General features: G+C 49.3%; 1 protein-coding gene across 7 annotated transcripts in view; it reads left to right on the top strand.

The window, feature by feature from the left end:
• Positions 1-1,438: 1,438 nt before the first annotated feature.
• The window catches only part of CRTC1 (CREB regulated transcription coactivator 1), a 55,955-nt gene continuing 30,198 nt past the window's right edge, over positions 1,439-27,195 (top strand). For 4 of the 7 annotated variants that reach the window (XM_028714079.2, XM_028714080.2, XM_028714081.2 and 1 more), the window contains exon 1: positions 1,440-1,623. In XM_028714079.2, the coding sequence (XP_028569912.2) occupies positions 1,495-1,623 (129 nt within the window). In that variant the 5' untranslated portion in view covers positions 1,440-1,494. Of the gene's footprint in view, positions 1,624-27,195 lie in introns of all 7 variants that reach the window. The other 3 variants (XM_028714082.2, XM_028714083.2, XM_028714077.2) reach the window with 2 other exon arrangements.

The following is a 27,195-nucleotide window of genomic DNA, read 5'->3' on the forward strand; positions in this document are numbered from 1 at the left end:
CTCTGTCGGGAAGGTAAGTGGCGTTTCCATGCGCTGCTCTGGTTCGCCAGAAGCGGCTTAGTCCTGCTGGCCACATGACCCGGAAGCTGTACGCCGGCTCCCTCGGCCAATAAAGCGAGATGAGCGCCGCAACCCCAGAGTCGTCCACGACCGGACCTAATGGTCAGGGGTCCCTTTACCTTTATATATTGTTATTGAAACTGAGGCTCCAATACTTTGGCCACCTCATGAGAAGATAAGACTGGAAAAAACTTGATGTTGGGTAAGATTGAGGGCACAAGGAGAAGGGGATGACAGAAGACGAGGTGGATGGACAGTGTTATAGAAGCAACCAACATGAATTTGACGAAACTGCGGGAGGCAGTGGAAGACAGGAGTGCCTGGCATCCTCTGGTCCAGGGGGTCACGAAGAGTCGGACACGACTAATAGACTAAACAACAACATATATTGTTAAATAAAACGATAAAATGTTCAGAGGCAGCCTATCACTGAACATCAGACTAGGCAGCCTCCCCTCTGCTGTGGCTTTTCATTTTAGAGCCATCATTTGGGGGTAGACTGCTCCTGTCTGTGGAGGCTCCATTATTTCTCATAATATGACTATCTCTTGTCAGATATGGAGCAACAAGAGCAGGTTGCGTGTGTTGGAGGCTTAAACTAATCAAGAAATTGAGAGAGGGGGAGGTTTAATTATGGGGGGGAGTCGGCCTACCAAGGAAGGAGGGCCTGAGAAAGGAGAGAAAGCACTGCGCATGCGCTTGACAGAGCGGGGGGGGGGGCACAAAAAGCAGCTTTCTGCGCCTGCGGCGAAAAGCAGCGGAGGGATGTCTATAAGAGAGATGAGAAAGCGCGGCGCATGCGCCTTGTCGCCTCGTTTCATTTCCCCCTCCGCTTGTGAGTCTGCGCGCTGTGGCTCCACTCGTCTCTCGCGAGCCAATCCCCTCCTCGCTTCCCACCTATTCTGCCCATTTCCAAGCTTGCGCGTGCGCAAAACCAACACCTCCCTCTCGCTTCCTCGCCACCCACCTTTTGGTCCGCGCGTGCGCGCCGCGCCGCGCCTCGCCTCCAGTCCTCCCTCCCTCTCTTTTTATTTTGCGCGTGCGCGTTGTTGCATCCCGAGTCCTTTTCTCTCTCCGACCAGCCCACTTCTCGCTCGCGCCTGCGCGCTGCGTCCGAGCCTCCGCTCCGCAAGCCGTCCTCCTCCTTCCCCCCCTCCTCCTTCTATTCTGCCCGTTCCTACGCCTGCGCAGTCGCGCGCCTGTGGGCGGAGCGTGCGCAGTCGGCCGCCGCGCCGCCTCCCCTGCCAGCCCTCTCTTGACTTTCGCGCCTGCGCAGTCGCCCGGATTTTGCTTGTTTGGTTGGACGCGCGGCGGCCAGGTGGGGGAGGAGGGAGGGAGGGAGGGCGCGCGCGGGTGCGCAGGCGCACTGGCGCCCGGAGCGGGAGGGGGCGGCGGCGGCGGCGACGGCGGCGGGAGGGATGCGGACGGGGGAAGATGGCGGCCTCGTCGAACAACCCGCGGAAATTCAGCGAGAAGATCGCGCTGCACAACCAGAAGCAGGCCGAGGAGACGGCGGCCTTCGAGGAGGTCATGAAGGACCTCAGCCTCACGCGCGCCCACCGGGTGAGCCCGGGCCGAGGGGTGGAGGCGCAGGGCGGGCGCCCCCTCAGGGAGGAAGGAGGGAAGCCCCTCACGGCCGCCTCGGGGGTCGCCAGGAGGGAATAGCTCCGTGAGGGAGGACGCGGGGTGGAGGCGGTGGGGAGGCTGGCAGCCCCTCAGGGAAGGAAGCCCGCGCTCGCCTCAGGTCCGTGAGGGGGAAATTAAGTGGGGGGGGGAGTGGGGGGGATGAGGAGAAAGGAAAGAGGGAGGGATGGGATGGAGGCGCCTGGCTGACTGACTGAGGGGAGGGAAGCTTCAGCATCGCTTCATACGTTTGGGGAATATTATGCGTGTGTGTATTTGGGAGGGGGGGTCTTTGAGGGGTGAGGAAGAGGAGGGAGGAGGAGGAAGACACCTCCCCCCCCCAAGGAGGGAAGCTCAGCATCACCCCATCTGCGTGTGTGAGGGAAAACGTATACATACATACAAACATATACACGCACACACAGGCATGCTGCCCATCTGGGTGTCTTTGAGGGGTGAAGAAGAGGAGAGAAGTGGTGGGAGGAGGAAGGCCGAGGGAGGGGGGTGAGAAAAACGGGGTGGGGGGGGTTGGATGCGCTTGGCTGACATACCCCCCTTCTTAGGAAGCCCAGAATACTCTCTCCTCAAGGCATAGCTGTCCTTTTTTAAAAGGGAAATTCCTTTATTCCGAATAGGATTCCTCGCAAGAAAAGGGGAAAGTTGACAGCTGTGCCTCAAGGGTGTGTGAGAGAGAGAGGTGAAATGATTGGTGTGGGGAAGTCCTTGAGGGGCAAGGAAGAGGATAGAGGGAAGAGAGAAGAGGGGGGAAGAGGGAGGGATGGGGGGTGTCGGCTGGCTGGCTGGCTGGCAGGCATCCCAGCTGACATCTCCTTAGGAAGGGGGCCCAGAATGGCACCTGCCTCTGGTGTGAGGGGGGGGGAATGGTAGTAGTGGGGTTTGGGGGGGCTGAGGGGGAAGATGGAGGAAATGGTGATGCCCTAACCGGTTGACACCCCCTTAGGGAGGGAAGCCCAGAATACCCTCGTAGTGGCACCCCTTCCTTGTTCCCCCCCTTCAGAAAGGAGAGTTGAAGGGCTGTCTTTTCAATTATATCCTTTTGGGGGGGTTGGGGGTTGCTGAGAGGCCGACACATGATCCCTATTTTCTCTATCCCTTCCCCCCTTCCGAAAAAGGTAGTTTACATTTGAGGCAAATGGGGGTGCTTTGAATTTAGGGAACTGGTTACTTACCCCATTTTTCAGGATTCTAAAAGGCCACACACAAACACACCCCATTTATGGGTGTGAGGGGAAGGGTTATTAGCGGATGTGAAGGAAAATTGGCTATTTGGGGAAACGGGGTTAAGGGGGCGACAAGATGTCCTGTCCCCCGCTTTCCTTTCTCCCACTTCCTTAGAAAGAGAATTAAGTAGCCTCAGTTTTATGACAGAGGAAAATGGGGCTGTTTTGAGGGTGGGATAAATTGGGAGGAGTGACACCCTATTTTCCTTCTCCCCTCAGAAAAGATGTTAAAAGCCTGTTTGGTGGTTTGAGGTTACAATATTGACGTGTGTGTGTGTGTGTGTGTGTGTGAGAGAGAGAGAGAGAGAGAGAATTTAGGGTGTGATATCCCCCTTCCCATCCTTCAGTAAGGGACAAAAGGGCTTCTGCCCCAATTTACAGGTGTGATTAGAAGGGGGGAAGGTTGTAGCTAAATGTAGCGGGACAGCAAACAGAATTCCCTCTCCCCACTTTCTGAATTCAGAAATGTGTGCCAGGTTGAGGGGGGATCAAGAATCGCCCTTCCTCAAACCCATGGGTCAGGAATTGAAATGGGGATTAATACACAAAAGGGGAAGAACTGCTGTCTCCCCTCTTTCTCCCTGCTCAGAAAGGTTGTGTGTGTGTAGGGTTAAGGACCCCCCCCCCTTCTCAAATTATAGTGGAGGGGTGTGAAAAATTAAAGAGGGGAATTAGGTGAAGGGCACCCACAGGAATGGGTTGACACCTCCCCCGAAGGAAACAAGGGGGCAGTGACCATCCTGTCACGCAATGCTTTGGAATTATTAAATGAAAGGGAGCAGAAGAGAAATAAAAACACTGGGGGAGTGAGTGGAAAGGACCCCTCCAACTACTTGCAGAGGGGGTGGTTCTTTATGTCCTCTCCTTTTTCTGTCTGTGGGGGAAATGGGTTGGGTGACTCTAGCAAGCAGAGTGGGGCAACTCCACTTGCCCCCTTGCACCCCAGTAGAAAGTCTGGGACAGAATACACCACCAGTTCAGTGGAACTCTTAAACTGGGGGATAGGGAAGATAAACATTAAAAAGATAGTGTAGAGGTAAGTGGGATCTGATGGGAGAGGGACCTGAATAACTTTCCCTTCTCTGAAGGTTTGAGGAATTAATATATTGTGGGGGAATATTGAGAGCAGGTTAATTACCCCCCCCCCAAATATGTGAAGTAGACCGTTATTGGTGCATCCCTTCCTTTTTGACAGGTAAGGGAAGGTCTGCTCATTTCTACTCCCTTATGAGGAATGTGGGAAAGTTGTGAAGATGCTCTCCTTCCCTGATGTATAGGGGGAGGCATTAATAACCCCCCTCCCAGTTTATGAATTGGGGATGAAAACAAACCAATGCTGCATATATGGGGTTAACTAAATTCTCCCGTTATTATGCTGTGAGTGGGAGTGGATAATTTACTCCCTTCTTGTTATCTGTACAGTATAATGAAAATTCTTAAGGGAGATTAAGGAGCCCTCTCCATTTATTTGCATGTGGGGAGGTCACCATGGGGGATTATTTTGGGGAGTGGGAACTGCTAATGAGCTCTCCAGTTCATGTCTGTGTTGAGGATTTAATGACCCATTTTCTATTATCATTATTTATTCTGCTATCCTGTATTTCTTAATCACCTTCTAAAATATTGGCTCAATGTGATTTACACATAAGATAATTAAAAACAGTGAAAAATACAAAAGCAACAAATGAATCAATTCTCCCTATAAGGGTGTGGGAGAGAATTGTGAGGGAGGGGTTCTGAATTATTCTCCCAGTGCTTGTGTGTTTTGTTATGGGGATATGAATAATTTTTCTTGCATTTAAATTTATAGCCCACCCTTCCACCCAAAGAAACCTAAGGGGTGTTTTTATTTGCAGGGGATTGTGGAATAAAAGGGTGTGCGGATTTCTAATTTAACATGGAGAATTGTGAGAGCGGGGAGTTTATGTAACCCCCTCCTCATTGTATTTGAATATCGGGTGTTGATAAAGTTCCCTTGTGTGCATGTGAGGGAAAGGAGAAAAGCTTAATAATGTGTGTGTAAATGGTTCCGAGGGGGGTGGCTAACCTGTAGCCCTCCAGATGCTATAGTCCAAAGACTCCCATCAGCCACAAACGATGGAATCTGGAGGACCACGAGTTAGCCACACCTCCGATAAATGAAAGGTTTGTTTCTAAATCCATGAGCATGTCTTTGTGCATGTGTTCAGAACAGGGGAAATCATTAATAATATTTACTAATTTGAGAACTTGCAGCTGTCCAGTAAAGCCAATGTGAACCTTTTTTTTTAATGCTCAGTCGCAATGAAGAGATAACATATGACTCCTGTTAGCATAGATGCTGTTTGTTGGTGGGGGTGAGTCTGCTGCAGTTAACATTGTGTATGGTTGAGGAGTTATGGTGGGAGTGCTTTGCGGACTCGGTGCCTTCTCTGATACGTGTGCTTGTGCTATGACCGGTTATCGTAATGCCCAAGAGTGCACATGGATTGTGATCAAGTTGCTGCCTCTATCCAAGAGTAGGAGGGCACAAGCATTACATTTCTTCTTCAATAATGCCACTTTATTTGACCAGGTGGGGGGGGGCCTGGATTTGAGCAGCACATCCTCATGCCTTTCTCTGTGTGTAGAGCAGTTGAAGGCCGATACGGGCTCCTCATCACAGCACTTCAGCATTGCTAAAAATGTGCGGTGCGCACAATTCTTTAATGCACTAAGTTGTCTGGTTTAGTGTGGGCTTTCTTTGCTGTGGAATTTGAATTTAGTTTGTGTGGTGTGGCTGTTATCAATAAGTAACAACAGCAATGATGCACCTACAACCTGGCACCTTACAATTCATTTTATAATGTTCTCTCTTAGTAATATGGCATTGTTGGCATTTTCTTACAAACGGTGGAAAGTTAATAGCTACCTCTGGGGTTAGGAGAGTCAGTTGTACTAGAGTGTGTTAGCCACTGTGCTCTTGCAAAGTCGATGGCACTGTTAACACACAAAGACACCATGGCAAGAGAGCAATAGAGAGCTCACCGCCTGGAGCTCCTTTCGCCAACTTGCCTTCCTCCAGATGTGTTAGATTTCTTTGTCTGTCTACCCTGACCACTTCCCGCCAGTGCTAGGAATTAGCCAGGTGCCAGGCACGTTTTGCGACTGGTGCAGGTCCAGTTTTGGCCAAGTGAAGATCTCTGGGTGCCAGGTTGGTGACTGGGCAAAGCAAAATATCACTTAGAGAAGGATCTGAAAGATTTTCCTTGAAGCTTGAATTTGTTTTATTCTGGATTGTTTGATTTGATGTTTTCATGCGTTGTAAGCTGCTTTGAGATTTGTTTTTTAAAGTATAAAGTGCTATAGAAATGAATAATACTACTACCAATAATAATCACCATGGGGGGGGGGGGAATGGTGCCAAGACATACCGTTGTGGTGACTGCAACCTGTTAGATTATATCTCTGCCTCCCACACTGGCTGCTGTGAATCAAACACCATCTAGAGGACCACAGGTTCCCCCATCCCTGACAATACCCTAGTTGGCATAGGGATCATTATCAGTTGATTATGCATACGGTCTGTTTCTTGATGGAATGCAGGGCTTGCTTTTCAGTATCTAATGCTTGGGCACCCCCTGTATTAGTCGGGGTTACCCCGAAACAGACTGACACTGCAGCAGGGTTGGGTGCGGTCTCAAATCTTTCCAGTTAAGGGTAGAAAAAGGGGCTCCTAAGAACAGGAGACTCGCCTGCTGGGTCAGACTGGTGGCCCAACTAGTCCAGTATTCTGTTCTCACATTGGCCAACCAAATGCCTCAGTGGGAAGGCCACAAACCAGCCCTCCCCCCCCCCAATGGTTTTCAGCAATTAGGATTCCTCAGAGCCTCCAACTGTAGAGGCACAGCATAGCCAGCATAGCATGAATTTGTCTCTTGGATTCCCCCGGCCCCACATATCAAGCATACAACCGTTGGCCTGTATTTGGGTCAAGTGGGCAGCCAGGCTTTTGTTCTGCTTGGGCTACTGGTGATCATTACATCTTTCTTTAAAAAATTGGGGCCAATCCAGATTAAGGCACTGAGGATGAGATGACTGAGTTTGGGAGATAACATTTTGGGGCAGGAGGAGAAACAGTGAGGGTAGCAATGGAGCTCAATCTCCACTGCTGATTGAGTGTGTGTGTGGGGGTGTCCCTTGGGAATATGTGTTAGTCGGCTGATGCGGCGTAATACCCATTTAACATATTCTCTCTAAATTCATTTTCATCTGCTGGGCAGAATCGGCAGTCTAAGCACGCTCCCTTTAACGCTGCTGTCTCTGTCACAGGTGCTGCCTTGTAAAGCTTTGTGGAAATGTCATGTCGCCTCAGAGGGTCTGGGTTCAAGGGGCTTTTGCTACGTAGGGCCAAGGGTCGGCAGAGTAGCCTTTGCCTGTTCGGGGACTGCAGCACCCATCAGCTGTGCAGCTGTCGATGATGGGAGTTGTAGTCCAAATCACCCAAAGGGTGTGAACTTGATGCAGACAAGTTAATAGCTGGTGGCGCTTTCTGAATTTCTCACTGCCCTCACACTGGGGCAGACTATTGCAGAAAAGCAGGTGTGATAGATATAAGAGATTTTAAAAGGAGCTGTGGTGTGATGTTCTGTTGCAGGGGGTGAGTGTTTATTGGGTGATGTTTTCACAGTGGGCTGACAGTATAGTGGTGTGTGTTCCGTTTCAGTGTGCCAATACATGGAAAGAATATCTTTTATGCTTCCTTGAGCCTGTGGTATTCTCTCTCCCTTGCATCTACAAATGTGGTACCAAAAGAGACCCGGTGAAATTCTCCTGCATTTGCAGAACCAGTGTGTGACAGGGGTCTCTTCTGCCTAGCAATCTGTTCTCATTCCTCCCACCTGCACATTGAGTCAAGAGGTGGGGGTTGTGGTGGCAAATACCCCATGGATAATGTCCCTGCTGCACCTTAATTGGTGCCAAGGGCTCTAAAGCACACCTCTTCCAGCTATGCCTAGTCTCTTGCGGTTTGGGCAAAAACACGTAACTACAAATTATAGTGTGATTATGGAGGTTGTGCCTCCGGCCTGGTCTTCTACCGAGGCACTATCTGTCATAGGTGGTTTAAAAAACGAAATCACCCCTCTTTCATCTGCCATTCCCTTACGTGTGCAAGGAATCGCAGGTGCTTTTGTACGTGTGTGTGTGTGTTTGTGTGTGTGTGTGAGAGAGAGAGAGAGAAAGAGAGAGAGAGAGAGAGAGAGAGAGAGGGAGAGCGCGCAAAATGAAATTATAATAGGCCAGGAACAATTGAGCATAGTGTTGATTCTGTCAAAAAGAAGTTTCCTCTTTTGACTTCCTGGTGTTGGGATAGTGTCAATATTTGCTTTTCAGAGGTTCGGAGATAAGCCTAGATAAGGAACAAAGATTACATTTTACTTTTTTCTATATTTTTTTGTCAATGGCTCTTTGGCTGAAATTGTGGATGGACCTGGGTGGTATCAGGTGTTTGGTGACTGAAGTGGCCTAACCCTTCTGTTGACTTTGGATCTGTTGTTATTCTGATAGCAGAACTTTTTGAAGAGTCAGCTCCATCATTGAATTCCACGCTGCACCCCCCAAAACGTGCCCCAGGGCTTCAGTCGTCTGGATCAGCTGTTAGTTTTGCCAGAGACACACTCTGAGGAGGGGTAGGGACATAGAGGGCCAAGCCCCTCTCCAAAATTGTCACATGATGGGCTTGCTCTCCACCCGAACTAGGGAAGTTTTTAATCACTGATGTTTTAATGTATTTTTAATCTTTTGTTGGAAGCTGCCCAGTGACTGGGGAAACCCAGCCAGATGGGCGGGGTATAACTAATAATAATACAGTAACAACAACAACAACAACAACAACAACAACAACATGCTTCTGGATGCCAGCAGCTGGGAAATGCAGGAGGGGCAGAGTTGCTCTTATGCTCAGATCTTGCTTGTGGGTTTCCCAGAAAAGTCACCTGGTTGGCCCCTGTCAGAAGAGGAGGCTGGACTAGGTGGGCAGTGGGGTCTGATCCAGCAGGCTCTTCTTATGTTTGGCAGTTGAAGGGAGCCTGGTGGGCTTGAAGGGGAGAGGCTGCCACTCAGTGGAGTCTCTGCTTTGCACAACTTCCCTGCTTTGATCTTTAGCATCTTCAGGTAGGACTGGGAGAAGACTCCCTGCCTGGAACCCTGGAGATGTGCTGCTGCCAGTCAGTGGAGACAGCGCTGAGTGGGATGGGTGACTCTGTATCAGGCAGCTTCCTGTCAGTGTTAAGAATTTCCCAGGTGCCAGGAGAAATGAACTAGATCATAAAAATAACAACAATAAAAACGATTCTCCTTGCCAAAAAAAAGAGAAGGTGCCTAGACATTCCATTGTGGCGACTGCAACCTAGGCTTAAGGTGCCAATTAGCATACATAGCTGCATTTCTAACACTGCTGTCTGTGTTCTTCTGGGACAGTAGCTTCCTATTGCAAGCCCCTTATTTACAGATATTCTGCCCAGGCTGCTTATATTTTCCAGCTAGCTTTTCACTCTGGAGGCTGGTTTCTTTGTCTTGATACCTGTGGAAACATCATGGATGAAGTATGTAGCTTGCTTTCCCTTCAAAGTAGCCTTTCCCAGTGTGTGTGTTTGTACACACACACACACACACACACACACACACACACACACACACACAATAAAATAAATGCCAGGAACATCTGGAGGGCACCTGGTCGGGGACGGTTCATCTAGGCAAAATAATCTTTGTCACTGATGACTGCTTATGTTCTGTTCCTGTTTGAGATGTCTGCAGGCAGAGCAGATGGCTAGTGGGAGAAGCTTTGCTGTGCTGCTAGCTTTGCCCTTAATTTAAAGAAAAATAATAACAATCATTTAAAAGGGAGCAACCACGTACGCTTTAGCACTCTGGGAATATTTTAATGGTATCAAATAACGATGGTCAGCGGAGAACGACCAATCAGTGTGCTAATAATAAAAAGCAATAACAATGGTGATTAGCAAGTCAGAATCTCCTGCTCTGGAGAGTAGGATTCAAACCAATGGCTTCAAGGTACAAGAAAGGAGATTCCGACTAAATATCAGGAAAACTTTCTGACAGTAAGAGTTGTTAGACAGTGGAACAGTCTCCCCTGTTCTCCTTCGTTAGAGGTTTTTAAGCAGAGGTTGGATGGCCCTCTGTCACGGATGCTTTAGTTGAGATTCCTGCATTGCAGCGCATTGGACTAGAGGACCCTAGGGGTCCCTTCCAACTGTGATTCTATGGAAAGGAGTGCTGTGAGGTTCAGTTTTCGAAAATTGGACTGGGGACAGGCAAAAATCTGCCTGCTCCCCCCCCCCCCCCGCCCTGCCTCCTGGAAGAAGTGATAACTTTTTCATCACTAAACTATGGAATGTGTTCTTGCACTTGTGTGGCTTTAGAAGAGGATTAGACATGTTCGTGGAGGACAAGGCTATCAATAGCTATTAACCACAATGGCTGAGACTTACATGTGGGGAGAGCACTGCTGTTGAGCTCGTCTACCTTGAGGGCTTCCTATTTGGGCACCAGGTTGGCTGCTGTGAGAACAGGATTCTGGACTAAATGGGCCCCCTATGGCTTGATTCATTTTGTAACATGATGGCACCATTGATGACAAAGGAAGCCTCATTCTGAACGCAAGAAGAGATTACACACCTTTTGTCTAGGCATCTGAGGTACACTCCTCGCCAGGGATGTGGTGGCTTTTTTTTTTGGTAAACTTTCTCATGCATATCCAAGTAACTTGCATAGAGTAATTTGCATTGGAAGATTTTCCTGAAGCCCTTGAGGGCAATCTAACTTAGTACATTTGTTTTACTTGTCTTTAGCAAAGGAAAGCTACGGCCTTCAAAACCGCCAAGCTTGCCTCATAGCGTCTTTGAAGTGGGCACTGTCTGTCCATTGTTACTCATGAAGTTAGAAAAAGGTAGAAATTCTATGAGGAAATTAAAGCCCTGGAAAATCCTCTGTTTGGGAAAAGTTATTGCTCCCTACCTTGCTGTACTCTAACCCTGGCTGTCTCCAATTGATACAGGACTACCTCTGGTTGGAAGGTTTGGGGTTAGGCATCCCCTTTCCAACAACACTTTGGAGGTCCTGAGCCTCAAGGAGGTTAGATTGGTTTCAGCTAGGGCCAGGGCCTTTTCAGAACTGGCCCCGACTTGGTGGAACACTCTGTCACAAGAGACTAGGGCCCTGCAGGATTTGACATCTTTCTGTAGGGCCTGCAAGACGGAGCTGTTCCGCCGGGCCTTCGGCATAGATTCACTCTGACCCTTGGCTTTTTTGCTGTCCCATGTAGGACCAGCATGGATAGCTGGCTCGGGTGAATATCTGATGTTTCCTCCCTTTATGGTCTTGATTTATGGGCTACTACTAAAATGAGAGGGACGCGGGTGGCGCTGTAGGTTAAAGCACAGAGCCTAGGGCTTGCTGATCAGAAGGTCGGCGGTTCGAATCCCCGTAATGGGGTGAGCTCCTGTTGCTCGGTCCCTGCTCCTGCCAACCTAGCAGTTTGAAAGCATGTCAAAGTGCAAGTAGATAAATAGGTACCGCTCTGGTGGGAAGGTAAACGGTGTTTCCGTGCGCTGCTCTGGTTCGCCAGAAGCGGCTTAGTCATGCTGGCCACATGACCCGGAAGCTGTCTGCGGACAAACGCCTGCTCCCTCGGCCCATAGAGCGAGATGAGCGCCGCAACCCCAGAGTCGGTCACGACTGGACCTAATGGTCAGGGGTACCTTTACCTTTACTAAAATGAGGCTGCATTTTAAGCTGTATTTTAAGCCATATTTTAATTAACTATTTGTTGTTGTTGTTGTTTCTATTATGTTTTATTGTAATTTATATTTGGTGTTAGCCGCCCTGAGCCTCGGCCCTGGCTAGAGAGGGCGGGGTATAAATAAAAATTTATTATATTATAATTATTATTATGTTCTGCCATAGCTCTTATCGACTCTTGCCTGGCAAGATTGGGAGGGCTGGCAGCAATTGTCTCAGCAGTGCAGGGGGAGGGTTGCTTTCTATTTTCTTTAACAGCTACAGCCTTGTGAACAGTTCTGTACCCTTTTGCCAAGAGGGTGCAAAAAATATCAGAGAGAAAGGGGAGGTGTCTTTCATGTGGGGCAGGGGGGAGTGCACAAAGCATCAACAGATTTCAACTCGGCACTAATTCCAGGGCACTGACGAACCATAGAATTGTGGAGTTGGGAGGGACCCAAAGACTCATCTAGTCCAACCCCCCTGCAATCCAGGAATCACAATTAGAGAAGCCCTGACCTGACAGATGGCCATCCAACTTCTGCTTTAAAACCTTCAGTGAAGGAGAATTTGCCACCTTCCCAGGTAGTCAGTTCTGTTGTTGAAGAGCTCTTGCTGTCAGAAAGTTCTTCCCAGTGTTGAGTCGGAATCTCCTTGTCATTTGGATCCATTGCCTCGAGTTCTCCCCTCTTGGAGCAGCAGAAAACAGTCTGGCTCCATCTTCTTTGTAGCAGCCTTTCAGGCATCTGAAGATGGCTCTCATATCATGGACATGATCTTATTTCTGTACAACATCCTTTGCTAACCTGGTGCCCTGCAGGTGTCTTCGGCTCCCGGATCTCATCACCCCCTGCCAAAGATCTCCAGAACACCAGCTTGGCAAAGGCATTGCCACGCGAAAGTGTTTTTCAGGAGAACCTGTAGTTCAGTTGTAGGAACAACGCCTTTGCATACAGGTGGCTCCAGCTTCAATTGTTCCTTAGCAATTCCAGTGAAATGATCTCTCAGGTAAATGATGATGAAGGAAGTCCTCTCCTCCCCTTGTGTCCCTGGCTAACAGTCAGAGTAGACAATACTGGCCTAGGTGGATGTAGTCTGTCATGGTATAAAGTAACTTCTTTTGTTCTCTCAGAATTTAAGATGCTGGTTTATAGGAGCTGAGAGAGGGAGATTTGACTTAAAGCACTGTGGGCTTTTAAACCTTGAGACTGAGGGCTGATTGTGACCTTCCAAGCCTCTATATGGTCCTTTCTAACACTCAGTGTTAGAAACTCAGATAATATAAGCCAGACACCAAATGGCTCCTTAACCCAGGGTTATAGTCACCAAAACGGAATACCTGGTTGCCATTTTGGGGCCAGACTGCTCGAAAGTCATATTTTTCAACACAACTTTTTGGTTCCTGAAATTCATTCTGATTGTGCAGATAAAATATAACAGGTGTGTGGTATCAGTGTGTGGAAACACTTCATACCCAAGGAACTCCAGGCACGCACCTCCAGATGGTGGAGGCACCAGGTGCCATCATAGCATCCACTTGGTTGCAAGTGGCCAATAGCCAGTTGCAAAATGTGCATGGCAGATTTCGTATGCTGGGCCCACAGCCCATAATGAGCCCTGCTGCATATCTGGAACATTTGTACCTGGTTGGGATGTGCCCCGGAACACATCTCTTGCTTCTCTGAATGGAGAACAGAGAGTGTGTGTATAGAACCTAGCCTACTGTACAAGCATAACTTTTACATCCATTGCTCCGTCCCCCCTTGGCCTATGGCCCTGCTCGCCACTGCTTTGTCCCCCCCGGAAGGTCACCCAGAAGGAAATGCGGTACTCGGGCTGACTTAAAACCCACCAAGTGAGTTTGTTGCATCTTATGCTTCTCTCGATCTCGGCATTTCACTGGCTCCCAGTAACGTATAACAACTGTATCGGAGCTGGGTGTCCCCCTAATGTCCTCGGGAAGTGATAGGGAAGCGACTGTTGGCTGGCTCCTGGGACGGCTGGAGGTTGAGGTATGCAGGCTCCCCATCCTCTACTCCAGGGGGATTTGACTGATAGTGTGCGGGGGCCGCCAGGCACGGGAATCTGTGCACAGACTGTGCCTTTCAGGTGGGTAGGGTGTGATGCGTCCCTCACCTCTGGCTGCTGGCAGCTGCACGCCAAAAAGGGCATGATTCTGCCACGTTTTTGAGTGTCCCAGGGAAGGCAGTTCCACACCTCGAGAGACACCCCTCCTGCTGTGTATGGTGCAGCACCTGCAGGACCAAGCTTTCATGATGGTGTTCATGGAGAGATGAATGGCAATCGTTGATGCACAGCACCATCAGCCATTTTGCTGCTACTTCTCCCCCCTCCCCGCCCCCAACACCCTCCTGTTTTGTTTGGTTGTATATGAAATTAGACGGAGTTGGTGCTTTATTTTCCTCTGCTCTTCTGCGCCTTCCTTTTTAAATTTATATTTATTTATTTTGTTTTGGAACCAGCACCTTGGCTATCCCTTTGCTTCGGCAGAGGCGAAATGCCCCCCTCCCACATTATTAGCAATTGTGTGCCCCCCTCTCTCTTCTCTAAATTCCTCCCCTTCCTCATCACCACAATATTGGGGAGCGTTCACCGTCATGTTCGCTCTCTCACATTCTTCCTTGGTTGCAGCAGAGGCTGTGAGCCGCTAGCTTGTTGGCTGTGCTGTGCCCCCGCTTGGATGTCAAACCATTTTTTATTTTCTTGTGATCAACCCCCCCCATCCAAATCGCACACATGGATAAACACCTACGATTGTTTGGTGTATAGCCTTGTGTTGGCGGCCCATGATACCTCCTCCTTATTCCTTTTTTTTTTTTTTAATCTCAGCTTGCGGAGCTCTTATTCTCTTAGATCCTCCTCCCCTGGAAACAATTTCAGCGTGAAGAGCGAATAAGCCTCTGATTGAGGGGGCGGAGGGGAGGCGCCTTTCGCAGTTAGCAGGGAGTATTCTGACATTTCTGCTGTAATGCTGAGAGTGGGAGGCAGATGGTTGATGAAGGCGACCATGCAGCAGCGCCACCAGAGATGCCTGAAAGGATGTGCTGCTGTGATGCGCATCTCATAAGTGGGAGAGGGTGGTGGGGAGTCCATCTTGCCAACCTGGGGTGGTGGAAGATTCTGCTTAAATTGGGGAAGGGGGAGCTCTTACCAGGAGGTTGTTCCTTTAGAGCAGAGGTTCACAAACTTATTTGGCCCACCACCCCTTTCAGAAAACAATTACTCAGCCCCACCCCCGAAAGCTCCCTTCTTTAAGCGAACAAACAGAAAGATGCAGTGAGAAATTTGCATTCTTTGATGCATCTGTGTTTCTACCTGTGCCCTACAGCATAGTAAAGAAAGACGTTGTTGTAAATAAGACACCTTGAAGCTTGAAATTATAAAAGTATTTCTTTAAATCAACCCTAGTAGCATTCACATTTGCACACAGAAAATCCAGATAACAAAGGATAATATTAAAATAAAAATCACTAACACTTCCTGGGCCTGGGTGGAGCCAAAAAAGGTTCACCCAAGCCCAGAAAGAACCCTCTCCTCCAGCATCACCACCACATCCTGGGGAGGAATTGTCACCGTCCCACAACGGCGCCCGACCTGGCAATAAGCATAACACAACAGATGAAACATATACGAATGGTTTCTCAAAAGTTTCTTCTCTTCTTCTTTATGCTTTCACTGCCTCCTTATTTCTATTCAACCCCCATGGATCATTCCAGCCCTCCCCTTGGGGGTGATATCACCCACATTGAGAAACACTGCTTTCGAGAGTATCTCTCCCCCCCCCCCCACGTCCCCACAATGAACAAAGGAAGCTGCCTTATACCACCTGGCTCACTGTTGTATGCACTGACTGGCAACAATTAGCTCTCCAGGGTTCCAGGCAGGATTTTCTCCCTGCCCTACCTGAATATGCTGCCAGGAGCTGAACCTGGGACCTCCTGCTCTGTCCGTGATGCCAGTTGCCCCAGCTTGATCAGCACCTGCTCCCTGCTGTGCCTCTACTTCAGCTCTTTTGTTAATGGCAGAGTAAAGGGAGTGTTGACATTTGCTGTTTGATACATCACTTAATACGGCAAGCTAATACAGCACTTTGCATACAGCGCTTCATGCATACTTGGTTTTCTGAGGTAGTGTGTGCCCTTCCCCTGAAAGAAAGTGCCCACCCTTTTATTCCAGTTGTCAGTTGTTCCGATTTTTGCACTCCTGGCTGCAATCTGCCCCGAGTCTTCACCACAAAGGGCAGGTAAGGGATCTAATAAATAATAACAGTTTGTTTCTCTCCTAACTAACCATGATGGTAAACCAAGGTTTGTTCTTGGCCTACCATTGTGGTTTGCTAGCAGAGAAACAAACCGCAATTGTGGCTTTTTTTGTGTGCAACGGCAAGCCAGCCACTGATTTGCTGCCTCCTCTGCGTGTGAACGGAAAGAGCCACTAGCAAACTTCTGAACAGTATCCACCAGCACGCCATGTGTTCTTGCTAAACCATCATTAATTTTAACAATAGTTTTATTATCTGCAAACTGGGAGTAGGTGTCTCTGTTTTCTTCCTCCTCTTCCTTGTTCTTTTCCTTATTCTCTCACCCCTCACATCTTTTCACTTCTCTTAAAAAATTGTAAACGATAAAATGGTGGTAGTGTTTTTACTTGTGTGACAGAGCTTAGTTAAGCAATCAGGCTCGAGGGACTGCATGCGACACTCCAGAATTCTCTGTCTGGTCCTTGAGGCTCTCTTCAGACCACACCTCCTCTCCCTAAGCCACACGCTTCACAGGCCATTTTCCTAGCCTGGAACGCATCTTGGATTTGTGATATTCCCTCTTGCTTGCCTGTATCGAGAGAGGTGCGGAAGTGACTTAGCTGCATGGCTGGAATGTAGCCTGTTATGCAGAGCTGCGTCTTGAGCTGCTCCCCAATTTTAGCCTCTGGTCCCACCCATCATTGCCCCACTGCCCTGGAACGTTTCTCAGGATGGAGTGTGGCCTCCTGGGCTGGAAAAGATTCCCCACCCTAATCTAAAGCTCTGTTTAGCATTCAAAAAAGTACATGCGAAAAGGATCTTGGTGGACCACCAGCTTAACATGAGTCCACAGGATGATGCAGCAGCAAAAAAAGCGAATGCTATTCTAGGCTGCATCAACAGAAGTATAGCGTCCTGATCAAGGGAAGAAATAGTGTCGCTCTGTTCTGCCTTGGTCAGACCACACCTGAAATACTGTGTTCAGTTCTGGACACCACAATTTAAGAAGGATGTATGCAGAGGAGGGTGACTGAGATGGTCAAGGGTCTGGAAACCAATGATTGAGGGAGCTGGGTAGGTTGAGCCTAGAGACGAGGAGACTGAGAGGAGATATGATAGCCACATTCAAATATCTAAAGGGCTGTCACATGGGAGATGGAGCCAGATTGTCTTCTCCTGCTCTGGAAGGTAGGACCTGAACCAATGAATTCAGGTTACAAGAAAGGAGATTCTGACTAAACATCAGGAAGAACTTTCTGATAGTGACAGGTGTTAGAGTGGAACACACTCCCTGAGTGTTTCCCTGGATGGTGCTGGCAAAGAGACGTCCCAGGCAGTGAGTATCTTCCCTAAGCCTGATGAATCTCCTCTTGATACCAAAACCAAGAATGGCTGGCACCAATAAGCCACAACACCCAGACAGGAAGTGATAGACTGGTAAAGTGGATTGGGGTGAAGGTCTTCCAGAAGCCAGGCACCTTTTTCTATCTCCAGTAGTTACTGGCGAGTTGCTTTGCTGTGAGGAAATCTGGGGTGGGAAGGAGGAGGAGAAGGAGGAGCCAATTGCTAGTAAGGATTTGTTAGCAAAGGGTTTCTCCTTTGTTTTGTTTCTGTGATACGCTGATTGCTTTAATTTTGCTCGCAAGTCCACCCTGGGAAATGGAAGAACTGAAAGGCGTTGTTTTAAAACACGCTAAGATGAGTAGGCTCTAGGGGTGTTGCATCCAGCGTTAGTCTTCTTCAGAGTAGATCCTTTGGAATTAATTGGCATGATTAACCGAGGCCCATTAATTTCAGTAGGCCTACTCAGAGTACAACTTAGCGGTTCCCTTGTGATTGGAACGTCACGGCTTGTAAGCAGTCGGGGTGAGAGGAAGAGCTGATTTCACTTAGAAATAGCATGCCTCATCGTCCTCACCAGACTGGGCAGAGCCTCCCTGCTCCAGTGCTGCTTGTCCCACCCACCCAGTTTTTGCGCTGCCTCTTCAGGTGTGAGCCACGTGCAAACCTCCTCTATTCTCATGGGTTGCGCCGTCAGCCGTGTCAAACATTCAGGGCTTTGTGTGTGATGGAGGAGAGCGCTATCAACAATGGCTGTGCTCTGTCTCCACGGTCAGAGATATTAATGCTTCTGAATGGCTGCTGCTGGAAGCCCCAGGAGAAGAAAGTGTTGCTCTTGTGCTCAGGTCCTACTTGTGGGTTTCCCATAGTTGGCATCTGGTCAGCCACTGTGGGAACAGGATGCTGGACTCGACGGGCCACTGGCCTGATCCAGCAGATACTCTATCTTCTTAAGTTCTTGTGTGAATGTGTTTCCTTCCTTCCCCTTCCCCTTCCTCAACAAATGTCCTTTTAATTGCAGATCCTTTCTATTACAGTGGTGCCTCGCAAGACGAAATTAATTCGTTCCGCAAGTTTTTTCTTCTTGCGAGTTTTTCGTCTTGCGAAGCACGGTTTCCCATAGGAATGCATTGAAAATCAATGCGTTCCTATGGAAACCGCCTTCAGACCAGGTCCGGGGACAGTCTGTCCCCCGACCTCTTCTGAAGGCTGGGGGGGGGGGGACAAGGGCTTTTCTTCCCACCGCCAGCCTTCTGAAGGCTGGCGGTGGGAAGAAAAGCCCTTCTCCCCACCTCCCGCCCCGCAAGCTCCGGGGACAGGAGGGCTTTGCTGCCGACCGCCAGCATTTTAAAAGCCCCCGGGACGGCGGAGACTTCTCCGCTGTCCCGGGGCGATTTTAAAATGCTGGTGGGCGGCAGCAAAGCCTCCGCTGTCCCGGGGCGATTTTAAAATGCTGGCGGGCGGCAGCGAAGCCTCCGCTGTCCCGGGGCGATTTTAAAATGCTGGGGGTTGGCAGCGAAGGCTTCGCTGCCGCCCGCCAGCATTTTAAGATCGCCCGGGACAGCGGAGAAGTCTCTGCTGTCCCGGGAAGGCAGGCGGGGGGGGGGGGGGGAGCAAAGACTTTTCTGGACCTCTTCTGAAGGCCGGCGGTGGGCGAAAGTCTTTGCTCCCGACCGCCAGCATTTTAAAAGAGGTCCCCGGAGATTTCCCTATGGGCTTTCTTCTTGCAAAGCAAGCCCATAGGGAAATTCGTCTTGCGGAATGACTCAAAAACGGAAAACTCTTTCGTCTTGCGAGTTTTTCGTTTTGCGAGGCGTTCGTCTTGCGAGGCACCACTGTATTATTATTACTACAACTACTACAACTACTAAAGAAATGGCAATTAGGAGTCACTGCTAGCCTTGGGAAATGCCATTTTGGGCCTGTAGAGAACTTTTGAATCAGGTTCGCTCCTCCCATGGCTCAGCTGGGGCTCCCATTCATTTGCATCGGCTTGCTGGCAAACAATGGTGACTGTTTCTATATGGTGCTGAGCAATTTGAAGTCCGAAGCGCAAGGACCTAACATGATGCTGATTGGCAGCTTCTCTCCAAGTTTCTAAGCGGCTTTGGGGAATGAACGTGGTCCTGTAACAGCTTTCTAGTAAGCCTTCAAAAGTTGCCAGCCTACAAAAATACTTGCTTATAGTTTGTTAGAGGGCGGTTTTTTGTGTATTCTGAAGATGCAACCTTCCCCGCCCCCCCCCGTCCTTGACACCTGATATATATATCTCTACATCACTATATCAGTGGATCCACCCCATTCTTTTTAATTGTAATTTGTTTTAAACTGATTTTAATATTGTCCTTTTAAATTGCCGCGGTTAAGAAATTACAACAACCAGTGGCATAGCGCTGTTTGCCGGTACCTGGGGCAGGTGTGCTTGCACATGCCCCAGATGGGGGCAGAGTGCGTTCGTCCAGCCCTTGCCCTCACTGCCAGGTGCAGAGAGTGAAGAGCACCCTCTGTGCCCCATCCAGGGCACTAGGGTTCACCTGGCATGGGCTGGGGAGTGCAGAGGATTCTCGTCATACTCTGTGCTCCCCAACCCCTGCCAGTGGCAGGCAGGTGCTTGAGTGCTGGACAAGGCACAGAGGGTGCTGTTTACTCTCTGCTCCCCAAGGTGCAATGGAGATCTTTTTGGGGGGTGCCTGGTTAATGCTCCCCCCCATTGTGTATCCAGGGCAACGGCCTTGCTGCCACCTCCCAAGCCACGCCACTGACAACAACAGCAACAACAAAAACAAGTAATTTCTGTGCTGGCTACAGAGAAACGGAAATCCTTGATGATCAGCTTTGAGATGAAGGCTAGAAGAGGCTAGTTTTTTTAAAAAAGAAAAGACTTTACCATGTGAACTGGCAGAAGTGGGGCATGCCACCCTGTCCTCCTTCCACCAACCTACTTGACTTCCATGCTGAGTGCGGAGAATCCTTCCCTCCACCAGCTCCCCCGGTTGCCTGCATGGAATCACCAATTGCCTGTGGCTAGCAGGCAACTCAGCCGGGTTACAAAACATCTGTGTCATCGAAGGAAAATATTAACTGTCCCCAGAGTGGACTCTTGCCATGTGCAGCTCAGACTGTAAACTGGGTTTATGTTGATATGGTTTATGTGAAGTCTGGGAAACTCCCCCCCCCCCAACTTTGGCACAGGCAGATTGAAAGCAACGCCCACCGTGTGGGTGATGGAAATGAAACTTGAGTGGAGGTGCATCTCCGCCAAGGAGGTGAGTGCGTGTAGATACAATTGTCTGTAAAGCCAGCGGAGAACAAAATGTACTTTTAACTGTATGCAAATAGGAGCCTGGCAAGACTTACCTCATTGCAGAGCCTGCAGTTAAGTTATAGGCTGCATCAACATCCGTGTGTGTGTTGTTCTAGAGCTAGATTCTGTGATGCCAAGTGAGCTGACATGCAGAGGCTTTCTTCTTCTTCAAACAGTCCAGAAATAGCAAGTAACAGGTCAACTTTCTCCTAAGTGCTGTGGCTGGCTACTTTCTCCTTGATTGAATTTCTCCTCCCCGTAAATCCTTGTAAATGGATCTGCAAGCACAATATTAAAGGGGTATTTTGTCCTCTGCAGTCGGGTGGTGCTGAGCCAGGCCTTTTGAACTGGCGTGTGTATGTGTGTGTTGCTGCCTTGAAATGACTAACTCTTTCACACCACGGTGGCTAAGAACAGTGTTTTGTTGGCAACCAGGAAAGGCAGATTCATTGTTCCAGAAGCCTTATTAATTCCATTGAATCTGCCACTTTTTAATCTGCCGTCCAGGGCAGCTTGCGCAGAGCAAGAAGTCCGCTGCAGCAGCTGTTGGAATATCAATACGTAGCTGCTGCTGCTGCTATATATCTTTAGCATTATACATTTGCTAACGGAGAGCAGAATTAGCCTGCTGTGGTTGCTTTTATTGCAACCTCCCCCAATTTGGTGGCCCCCAGTTGTTTCGGACCACTGTCCGAAAAGAAAGAGCTTTTCTCCCTCTCTCATACAATGCCAGAACTTGGAGCCAGAAAAGTTGAATATTGGAAGATTCAGGACAGGCAACAGAAAGGACTTGGCATGGCACATGTCTAAGCTATGAAGCCCACTCCCACGAGATGTGGCAACAGCCATCAATTTAGATGGCATTAAAAGGGGATTACACTCATTCATGGAGGATAAAGCTGTCAGGGTCCACTAGTCACGGTGGCTGTATGCTACCTCTGGGAACAAAGCAAGTTGCAGTCCAAAACAGTGTTAGAAACTCAGCTATATAAACCAGGCGCCAAATGGCACCTTAAACCGAGGTTACGGTCACCACAACAGAATGTGTAATTTGCCTAGGGGTTGGATTAGATGACCCTCAGGGTCCCTTCCAATGCTACAAGTCTATGGTTCTGTGATCTTAGCTACCATATTTTTTGCTCTATAAGAATCACATTTTCCCTCCTAAAAAGTAAGGGGAAATGTGTGTGCGTCTTATGGAGCGAATGCAGGCTGTGCAGCTACCCCAGAAGCCAGAACAGCAAGAGGGATTGTTGCTTTCACTGCGCAGCGATCCCTCTTGCTGTTCTGGCTTCTGAGATTCAGAATATTTTTTTTCTTGTTTTCCTCCTCCAAAAACTTGTGGTCTTGTGGTCTGGTACGTCTTATAGAGCGAAAAATATGGTACATTGCTTGACTGTAGCTTGCTCTTACAACAATTTACTTGTCCCCATGTGCAAGAAGGAGAAACGTGCACAATGGAAAGGGAAATGGCATTAACTATGGACTAAAGCAGAGGTTTTTAAACTGTGGCCTGTCAGATCCATTTGGGTGGCCTGTGGAAAGGCTGCAGCACGGTCAAATATCTCTATACCCAGCCTTGCACTTACATTCCTTGATGTGGTGATGGAGGACTAAGGTGCCCAGCAAGGGGTTCCTAAGGGACGCGGGTGGCGCTGTGGGTAAAAGCCTCAGCGCCTAGGGCTTGCCGATCGAAAGGTCGGCGGTTCGAATCCCCGCGGCGGGGTGCGCTCCCGTTGCTCGGTCCCAGCGCCTGCTAACCTAGCAGTTCGAAAGCACCCCCAGGTGCAAGTAGATAAATAGGTACTGCTTACTGGCGGGAAGGTAAACGGCGTTTCTGTGTGCTGCGCTGGCTCGCCAGATGCAGCTTTGTCACGCTGGCCACGTGACGCGGAAGTGTCTCCGGACAGCGCTGGCCCCTGGCCTCTTAAGTGAGATGGGCGCACAACCCCAGAGTCTGTCAAGACTGGCCCGTATGGGCAGGGGTACCTTTACCTTTACCTTTAAGGGGTTCCTGATTTGTGAGGCAACACAGAAGCACAGAATGCGCTTCTGCAGCTGCTCATGAGTCAGCTGTCTTGATGGACATGGTCAGGTTGGTCAGCCGCCAACCGGGCACCCAGAAATCTCCACGTAGTCGCAGTTGGACTTGCACAGTAGCAAAATGTGCCTGGAATCTGGGGAGTTTCAAACATTGATTGGAACATGCCACCCACTCTGGGAGCACACAGGTAATGAAAGGCCTAGTGGAAAAGCAGCTTTTTGCCTGGTGCCTAAACCTGTGTAATGGGAGGTGAGCCTCCCTGGGAAGAGCATTCCACAAACAGGGAGCCACCACTGAAAGGACCCGCCCTCGTGTTGCCATCTTTGGGATTTCCGTTGGAGAGGTCATGTGAAGAAGGGCCTCAGATGATGAGCGCAAGGTTTGGGTCAGTTCCTGTGGGGAGAGGCGGTCCTTGAGGTCCTGGGGTTCTGATCCATATAATGCTTTATAGGTCAGTTAGTCCAGAAACCAATTGCATTGCCTTTTGCTTGAACTGGGACCAGGTGTGTTTTTGCAGCCACAGGACCACAGCTCCGTGGGGCTGAGAACAAGCTGTTCTTCTTGGGCAAACCCACTGAATTAAACAGGCTTCCTTAATTGAGCTGTGTGTTTCTTATTTGAGACTCTTAATGTACGGCTCACTAAACGGAGCGTAGCAGTTTAAGTACTCGAGAGTGTATAAAGAGTTCCTGTTTTATGGTGCCTGGCTGCTTGCTCTTCCTTGATCAGTGAGGGAACAGATCAAGCAAACGTGGTGAATGGATTTATCCACCCACCCTGCATGTTACTCTCCAGAAACGAGGCATGGTTAGCAGAGTCAGACGTCTAAATTTGAGACTCTGACTGGAACTGTAATGACATCCTCAACTGCAGACCTCAAGTTCTCAAAGCTGTATGGCTGATTGCCTAAATTTATCAGATTTATGCCCGGTTTCCAGCCAAGATAGTCTCCCAGTGGTGCGGTATAATTAGAAGGACATAGACGTGAGTTTTCTTTGCATGGTACCTTGGTGATTGGTGCTCGCAGCGCTGGAGCTGCAGGTTGAGAGAGCAGGCTGACAAGTGGTCTAAGATGTGAAAAAGTTCCTTCACTTGTTCTTTCATACAGTCTTTGGGCCAGTGTTCAAAATCCGCCAGGCACATTTTGCACCTGGCTTTCGGCAACTTGCAACCAAGTGAAACCTGACATCCCCGCCATCTGGGGATCCTTGAATTTCGACTGTTTTCACACACTAATGCCCAATCTTTCAGAATTCTATCAGTTATATTTTATCTGCACAATCTGAATGAATTTCTGGAACCAAAATGCTTTCCCCCTGCAGTCTGAGCAGCAGCAGTGAACATTGTTATAGTGAATGATTATTGCTTTTCTTCACTTCCCTCACTGCCCTGCCCTGCTCAGAGTTATGAAGAATATTCTCACATTCCGAATGGTCCATGTCACCATGAAGAAAAATAGGTAGGAATAGGCCAATAGATGTGTGGACTGTCCCTGGATAAAGTTGATTATTCTTCTTTCAGTTCTCAAAGTTCTTAACCTAGCTGAAGGTTGTCATCTGAACTAGCCAGTGTTTAGCTAATAATCACAGTCATTTGAAAAATAAGACTTTAGAGCTGTCTGGCCCCCAAATAGCAACTAGGCATTCTGTTTCGACGACTGCAACCTTGATTTAAGGAATCATTTGGCACCTAGCTTATATATTGGGAGTTTCTAACACTGCTTTGGGCTGCTTCTCATTCAGCCTTCAGAGATTAGAGCAGAGAGTTTCCTGAACAGGCTCATTTCCTGGAAACGGACGCATTCATGGAGCAGGCCTGCACGTATCGGAGCCAGCCTTCCTCCTTTCTTAAGTAATGCAAGAATCCCCTTTGGCAGGCCCTGTCCCTAACCCCACTGCATAGCACCTGCGTGCAGAAGGTCTCCAGCTCCTCTCAGTGAGACCTCTCAGCCTGAGCTGCTGCCCACCACTTTAACACTGCTTTAACGTTAGGCAAGGCCCCTTTCCTAGGGGAAAAACAAGCAACCCAGCAGATGTCAGGGTGGGAAGGGGGGACATTTTGGGGAGTTTGTTGGCGGGAAGGGGCACCTCCTTTTCTTAAGGTAAAGGTAAAGGGATCCCTGACCATTAGGTCCAGTCGTGGCCGACTCTGGGGTTGCGGTGCTCATCTCGCTTTATTGGCCGAGGGAGCCGGCGTACAGCTTCCGGGTCATGTGGCCAGCAGGACTAAGCCGCTTCTGGCGAACTAGAGCAGCGCACGGAAACGCCGCTAACCTTCCCGCTGGAGTGGTACCTATTTATCTACTTGCACTCAGTCGTGCTTTCGAACTGCTAGGTTGGCAGGAGCAGGGACCGAGCAACGGGAGCTCACCCTGTCGCGGGGATTCTAACCGCCAACCTTCTGATCAGCAAGTCCTAGGCTATCCCTCCCCTAAAAGGTCCTTTCCCACCTTAGCTCTCTTTGGTCACTTGGCAAGGCCAGCATCTTCCTACTCCTCCCTGGAGTGCTTCCCTGGCAGCTTTATTTATCTTACACCCATTGGCTGCCAATCAGCACCAGACTGGCATTGGGCACCTCCCTCCCTCTCTCTCCTGCTCCCCCCCCCCCGCCACTACCTGCCTGCGCGTGCTGCCTTTCTGCCATCCAGCCACTACGCTTTTCCGCGAAGAATGTAAACATTCCCTCCTGTTTGCTTTCTGATTTATCAGGAGCTGTGCCCGGTTACATAACTGCATATTCATGGCTGCAGCTAAAAATAATTTAAAAAACACCAGGAACAGAAAAAAGCTATTTTTATCCCGCTCGGCAGTGGGCATCTCTTGCTTTTTGTGTGAGTGTGTGTCTCTCTCTGCATGTGCGTTGACGCTTTATTTTGGTCACTCCTTTCATCTCAGGAGTAGGCGTTTAGCTAAATTCATTTATTTCATCTGTCATGGATGTTTGAGTTGAGGTTCCTGTATTGCAAGGGGTTGGACTAGATGGCCCTTGGCATCCCTTCCAACTCTACGATAAAATGTATGCTCCACTTGATTGTGAAATAAAAAAAATGCAAAATGCCTCAAAGCGGTTTACAAAAAGAGTATGTTGATAAGAACAATCAGAAGCAACAATTTATAGCACTGAAAAAAATTAAACAGGGCAATAAGCTAAAATAGATTAAAGCACACATCAATATTCGGCATATTGTCTAACCTAAATTGTTTGAGTGACTGGCAGGAGTGGGAAATCTTAGGCCCTGGGGGCCAAATCTCTCTGTATGGCCCTTGGGATTTTCACCGTCCCTCTTCTCTGTTCTCCTCAAGGGCTTTTGTCTGATTAGACTGTGTCCTTGGTCTCGCATGATGCCTCTTGGTTGAAGGGATTGAAGGGATGCATAGACACTTTGGTCTTTTGCACACTTGGAGTGCAGCCTCAGATGCACAGATAAGAACATGGGTAGGCAAACTAAGGCCCGGGGCCCAGATCCAGCCCAATCACCTTATAATCCGGATCGGGAATCAGCGTGTTTTTACATGAGTAGAATGTGCCCTTTTATTTAAAATGCATCTCTGGGTCATTTGTGGGGCCTGCTTGGTGTTTTTACATGAATGTGTGCTTTTATTTAAAATGCATCTCTGGGTTATTTGTGGGGCATAGGAATTCGTTCATTATTTCCCCCCCAAAATATAGTCTGGCCCCCCACAAGTTCTGAGGGACAGTGGACCAGCCCCCTGCTGAAAAAGTTTGCTGACCCCTGGGTAAGAGTCTCATGCCATTGTTCTGTCTCCTTTTCCTCGGCCCCTGCCTGTCACTGCGGTACAGCCCCTTAGATGCTTCCCTCTGAGGGAATGTGGCCCACTCCTGCTATCATCTCTCTCTGCGATAGGAGGCCCTGGGACCTTCTCTACGCCTAAGCCCCAGGGCATAGCCTCAAGGCCTGAGATGCAGCCATTTTTTGCTGGAGCCAAGCAGACCTGTGCACACTTCATGCCTGGAGGGGCGCCGTCTGCACTCCTGTCGCAGAAGAGAGCCAGCGCTCAGGTAGCGTTTACAGTGCCAGACTAGGACCTGGGAGATGAGGGTTCAAATCTCCACTCGGCTATGCAGCTCTCTGGGTAATGATCCTCAAGGCTTCTCTCAGCCTAACCTACCTCACAGGGTTGTCGTGTGGGTCAGTGAGGAGGGGGAGGACCATGCACGCCACCTGGAGCTCCTTTGATAAAATAAGCGATATTCAAATGCAATAAATAGGGACGCGGGTGGCGCTGTGGGTAAAAGCCTCAGTGCCTAGGGCTTGCCGATCGAAAGGTCGGCGGTTCGAATCCCCGCGGCAGGGTGCGCTCCCGTTGCTCGGTCCCAGCGCCTGCCAACCTAGCAGTTCGAAAGCACCCCCGGGTGCAAGTAGATAAATAGGGACCGCTTACTGGCGGGAAGGTAAACGGCGTTTCCGTGTGCTGCGCTGGCTCGCCAGATGCGGCTTTGTCACGCTGGCCACGTGACCCGGAAGTGTCTGCGGACAGCGCTGGCCCTTGGCCTCTTGAATGAGATGGGCGCACAACCCTAGAGTCTGGCAAGACTGGCC

Source organism: Podarcis muralis, chromosome 18 (assembly GCF_964188315.1).
Source record: "Podarcis muralis chromosome 18, rPodMur119.hap1.1, whole genome shotgun sequence".
Taxonomy (NCBI): domain Eukaryota; kingdom Metazoa; phylum Chordata; class Lepidosauria; order Squamata; family Lacertidae; genus Podarcis; species Podarcis muralis.